Source organism: Phyllobates terribilis, unplaced genomic scaffold, assembly GCF_046119375.1.
Source record: "Phyllobates terribilis strain yellow unplaced genomic scaffold, ASM4611937v1 Scaffold_12__6_contigs__length_324123572, whole genome shotgun sequence".
In the NCBI taxonomy this organism is placed as follows: domain Eukaryota; kingdom Metazoa; phylum Chordata; class Amphibia; order Anura; family Dendrobatidae; genus Phyllobates; species Phyllobates terribilis.
Genome location: NW_027362772.1, coordinates 241629459 through 241635458, shown reverse-complemented (window position 1 = coordinate 241635458; position 6000 = coordinate 241629459). Strand labels below are relative to the sequence as shown.

Here is a 6000-nt window from a genome sequence, read left to right as displayed (position 1 = left end):
GCTATCGCCTATACACAGGAAAATTTGTCTGTTTCGTTAAAGTCAGTAGTAAGCTGTCAGTCTCATTTTAGAAACCTCCAGCAATTATTTCTAATTACCCAACAAAGCTCCATACAGCATCAATAACGTAAGGGCAATGTAATATTGTCTGACAGCCATTCAAATGAATGGCCGTTTCGCCGTGTCAATCACATCAGGGGCTGCTGCCTGCAATAGGTCTATCCAATTAAAGAAAGGGAATTCCAACACGAAAAACCACCCAGTCAGATTCATACCCTCTAATATGAATAGGACATACATGGATTGAGTTACGATAATTGTTGAAGGAACTTACCCAAACTAAAACGTCAATTCCTCTTGTTATATACACTGGCTGTGCTCAATGCAGATTGTGGAGACAAAGCAATAAGATTCTGGATCCATTATGTACCTGCATAATTCGAAGGAAAGCAACATGCATTGTAATTATAGGTCTGTTCCACCCTTACTGAACTGCCCATTATGGTAGGGTCCCATAATTAACGAGTAAGCAGGTGCATTCTCCGAAATCAGTGAACTACATGTAAGGAGTTCTATAAATCTTCTGAAGCAAGGTGTCCATTACCTGTAAATTTAATCTTATTGTGAAAATGGTTAAGTGCTTGAGTTATTTTGCAGCGAAAATTCCCTTGATAATGTCCAGGAGTGTTTGCCAACAATTGCGTGTTCAAAATATAATAAATTAATCTCAGCATTGTTCTGCTGCGGACTCGCCTTCAACACTCTCTGGTTGCCCTATAGGGGGAAATGCCTTGCAATCACCTGGGCTTAAAATAGTATATGACGTCAAAGAAAGCATCACAACATCATCATGAAGATGTAGAAAAAAGAAGGACGTTGACATCTCAGAGCTGTTTGGCTATATCAGCCAGTCATCTGAGTTTGCTTAAGGTGTGTTTGCAGTTGATCACTGCTCAACCGAAAGACTCAATCAGAAGCCTAGTAACACAGCTTACGGGTCTAGAGGCGAAGACTAATCTTCAAAGAACTGACACTGTACGCAGAGTCATTGAAGAAAACTTTTTTTTTTACTATTTATTGTATGCTTTATATTGCAAGAATAACCTGGGAATACGCAATCATTTGTAAATCCTTCAACTCCTGCATCTTCATCTGAGCTGGAAAGTACACGATTTCATTAATGTTGCCATTTCTTGCAATACTGTGCTGGACTGAAAGGTGACACAATGATTAAAACTCCTCTGATACAACAGAGATACTTTAAAGTAATTTATGTCATTCTGCTTGTGGCATGGCATCATGGAAATGGAGGTAAGTAACATTTTTAGTTCTCTTCCTTTTAAAGAGTATTGATGTATAGGTATCTGAAAAAATTTTTTTTTACTTTTGGGTATCCGAAGAACATTTTATTTCTTTGGGGTATTTGAAGAACTTTTTGGTATGTGAAGAACTTTTGTTACTTTTGGGTATGCGAAGAACTTTTTATTACTTTGGGGTATTTGAAGAACTTTTTGTTACTTTTGGGTACCTGAAGAACTTTTGTTACTTTTGGGTATCTGAAGAACTTTTTGTTACTTTGGGGTATTTGAAGAACTTTTTGGTATTTGAAAAACTTTTTGTTACTTTTGGGTGTCTGAAAAACTTTTTATTACTTTGGGGTATTTGAAGAACTTTTTGTTACTTTTGGGTATCTGAAGAACTTTTGTTACTTTTGGGTATCTGAAGAACTTTTTGTTATTTTTGGGTGTCTGAAAAACTTTTTATTACTTTGGGGTACTTGAAGAACTTTTTGTTACTTTGGGGTATGTGAAGAACTTTTTGTTACTTTAAGATGTTTGAAAAACTTTTTGTTACTTTTGAGTGTCTGAAGAACTTTTTATTACTTTGGGGTATTTGAAGAACGTTTTGTTACTTTTGGGTATCTGAAGAACCTTTTGTTTCCTTTGTATATTCCAAGTAAAAATTATAATAAAACCATTTATAGGAATGATATTTAGCAAATAATAAATTAAAGATTGAGGATAAGAGTAAGAAATTCCTGTTTGATCTGCAACAAGTCTTTGTGACTTAGGATATTGCTTGTACACCGTAGAGATCAGCAGATAAATCTGGTCCAAGTCAGGGGTGGTATTCTCGAAGAAGTGGTATTTTCTAGTGGTTTCATTGTACGTGAAGCCTTTGGAGGACAAACCAAAATTGGTCTCAAAACAGTTGTTCTCTCAAAAAAAGATGCCTATGTATGAAGAGAATTATTAATCAATGAACACATGCGGATTCACCTGCGTGCACTGCAGCCTATACATTACAGTGATATAATTACTCTTGTGGAGACCAGAGTCTCCGCAAAAGAAATAGACATGCTGCGGTCTGTAAAAACGCGCCGCATGTCTGTCTCAGCGGATGAGCCGTAGGAGCACGGAGACGCATAGTGTGCATGGGATATGTATAAATCCCATCCACTATGCTGTAACATCTGGCCCCTGCGGACTGCATGCAGAGCAAGTGCACTGCGTCCAATCCACGGCGATTCCTGACCATGATCACGTACCCTTCGTGATTTGTAACAAAAATGCAACATAAAAACATCACCAGAAATGCAATACATAGTAAGGCTATATTCAGACTGGGCTTTGAAGAGTTTTCAAAAGGAAACCGTTTCAGGAAACATTCATTGTTTGGGAGTTTTTAAAGAATTTTTTTAAGCTTTTTTGTAGAGTAGTTTTGAAGGATTTTTTCCCTTAAAGAAATGACATGCACTTCTTTTTTTCACACCAGGAATTTTTCAAAACCTGAAAAAGGAAAAAAAAAGGAAAAAATGTTCAAAAAACTGAACATATGAACAGCAATGAATATGAAAAGTCTTTCAAGCATTTCTAAGCGATTTTTTTTAGCTGCTTTATGGAGCGGATCCGTTCAAAAAACTCAGTGTGAATATACATGTATTTATTTAGGAGAAAGAAGAAAAAGTAATGAAGCTTTATTAGGCTACGTTCCCACGATGAGCTTTTGTTGCGTTTCTAATGTTGCACCATTTCTGCACCTATTATTATTTTAAAAAATCATTTTTATGCAACTTTATGCTCCCTGATCGCTGTGGTTCTCATTGTCACTATTTCCCTATAAAATTATCCTTTTAATGATTTTTTATGGTAACATTTTTTTTTCAATAAAATGTATTTTTATACATCTTTATAAGGTCGCATTTGCTTCCATTTTCTCTTTGGGCATTCTAGTGCGAATATTATAGGACCAGTTGTTTTTCGGGTACCTTTTATTTAAATTAGGTTACTAGTGTTTTTTCATTGCGTTTTTATGTGCGTTTTTTTTAAACATGCATTTTTATCGAGTTTTTGACGCTGCAGTTTTTGTATCTGTTTGGTGTGTCATTCTTTAAATAAAGCTGGCTTGTTTTTGAAACTTTATGGTATTTTGCTTTCACTGAACTTTATTGACATAAGTAGGTGAGGATTACAGGCGGTTTTGATGCGTTTCTTACCTGCAGATTTTCCGCATCTAATGTAAGTCTATAAGGAAAATCCGCACAGAAAACTCAGCGTACCAGCAAGAGAAATTGACATGCTGCGGATTAGAAAAAAGCACCGCAGATCAGTTTACACAGTGTGAATAAGAAGCGCAGCAGGCGTGAGATTTCTATAAATCCCATCCACTTTGCTGGAATTGTAAGACGCTGGGAAAACACGCAGCGTCAAAAACGCGATAAAAGCTCATTGTGGGAACATAGCCTTAGAGAAAAACATTGCAAACAGAAAAAATGTCATACCTGGAGCATGATGCAAAAAAAGCCAAAAACACAAAAAAACAGAAGAAAACCCTTCTGTATGCACTGCATTTAATATTTCCCTATTGACGCCAGCAAAAACCTGAAAAAACATCACAAAAAATTGGGTGTAATGGTACAATTAGGTGGTCTGTTTGCCCACGAATCCTGAAAACTTGTATTCTTTGGCATGATCATGGAAAGCTTGTCACATTATACCAATACGTACAATTCAAGCTTTCTATAGCTCAATTACTGTCAGAATAAAAGTGTGGACTAGTATCATATTCTCAATATCCACAATTGACTTTCTTTCTTTAAATTAGCTGAAAAGCTGCCTGTAACCTCCTTGTCCTGCATTTTCCATATATTTAGCAAATTTAAAAAATATCCTTGACTCCAATATATTACCTTTAAAAAATTTGGTTTTAAACATTCTCCATATATGCGGCATGTATCACATTAAGTCGAGTCTACATTCGCTATAAAAGTTAAATGTTCATTAGTATAGTGAGATAACTTCATCAACCATGGTCACAATATCTGTGGTCTTTTTCTTCCTTTTTTTAAGGCTATGGACACCTTTTGAAGGCTTATTTGTTATTTAAATGGATGTATTTTGGGCTAAAAATATTTTTTGCAAGTGGATTTCATATAAACAAGTTGCACTCTTTGCCTTCTAAAGCCTTTTTTTTCCATTGCTGGCTGGAGAAAGAGTTAACTAAGAATCTGTCAGTGAGCTCGTTCTGATTGGAGCATTTGTAACCACAAGCCATATCAATGTTGAACTGAACTTTCATGTGGTCATATATCAGATAAAAGAGGTGCAAACTCCCAGTCAGTGTATCTCACTATTATTATTATTATTAGTTTATTTTAAAAGGCAAACGGTGCAAAACTTTTAATGAAACCCAATAGCAAAAATAATTTTTTGCCCGAAATACATACATTTAAGTAAAAAAAAAAGACCACAAAAGGTGTCCATATCCTTCAAGGCTAATTTTCTTAAACACTTTAGAGATTAAGGACTTTTTCTAAACACTACCTTTGTGACAGGTATAAAGTATCTCACTATTTTAGAGGAATGGAATGGCGTAAATAATTATTCTGATGCATAACCTATATATTTGGTCTTTATAGAGACTTATGGGAAAACTCTAGAATGGGAATAGTAGATTGGGATGAAGGAATAGCGCAGGATTCTGTTATACTTTCCTTCCATGTTAGTGAGAGCAGTGGACGGTTCTAGAGAGAAACATCTTAGGACCAGATCATTTATGTGAATCTCCTCCTATTGCATTTTTTTCTGTTGATTAAAAAAAACTCTGCGGGGAAATTGATCACATATCTTATCCCATTGTTCCTATTGGGAGAGGTTTTGGTGGCATCAGATTTAATGCTGGACATTCTTCCGCGATTGACAGAGAAACATCAGGTGCAGCGTTTCACTTTATGGCGAGAGGAGACAGCGCCATTCCTATAGGGCTGAGCAATTAGGATAAAGGGTGTCAGCTATACAGTATGTGGGGCACATAGGAGCAATGTTCTGCCGGCGTTCACGGCCTGTCTGCCTCTATTGTCAGTTAGGCAGATAAGACTCCCATAACAGTCACATAAAGAGAACCCTAAATATCAATGCCGGCTACAGTGCACCCCATTATCAATGCCAGCCATGGTGCACCCCATTCCAATACCAGCCATGGTGCACCCCATTCCAATGCCAGCCATAGTGCACCCCATTCCAATGCCAGCCACAGTGCACCCCATTCCAATGCCAGCCATAGTGCACCCCATTCCAATGCCAGCCATAGTGCACCCCATTCCAATGCCAGCCATAGTGCACCCCATTCCAATGCCAGCCATAGTGCACCCCATTCCAATACCAGCCATAGTGCACCCCATTCCAATGCCAGCCATAGTGCACCCCATACCATTGCCAGCCATAGTGCACCCCAATGCCAGCCACAGTGCACCCCATTCCAATGCCAGCCATAGTGCACCCCATTCCAATACCAGCCATAGTGCACCCCATTCCAATACCAGCCATAGTGCACCCCATTCCAATGCCAGCCATAGTGCACCCCATTCCAATACCAGCCATAGTGCACCCCATTCCAATACCAGCCATAGTGCACCCCATTCCAATGCCAGCCATAGTGCACCCCATTCCAATGCCAGCCATAGTGCACCTCATTCCAATGCCAGCCATAGCGCACCCCATT

The 6000-nt window shown here is 38.0% G+C and overlaps 1 protein-coding gene across 1 annotated transcript in view; it reads left to right on the top strand.

Annotated features, from left to right (window-relative positions):
- Nucleotides 1-911: 911 nt before the first annotated feature.
- The window catches only part of LOC141171767 (uncharacterized), a 179263-nt gene continuing 174174 nt past the window's right edge, over nt 912-6000 (top strand). Inside the window, exon 1 of the mRNA XM_073655411.1 lies at nt 912-1311. Within this exon, the coding sequence (XP_073511512.1) occupies nt 1227-1311 (85 nt within the window). The 5' untranslated portion in view covers nt 912-1226. The remainder of the gene's footprint in view (nt 1312-6000) is intronic.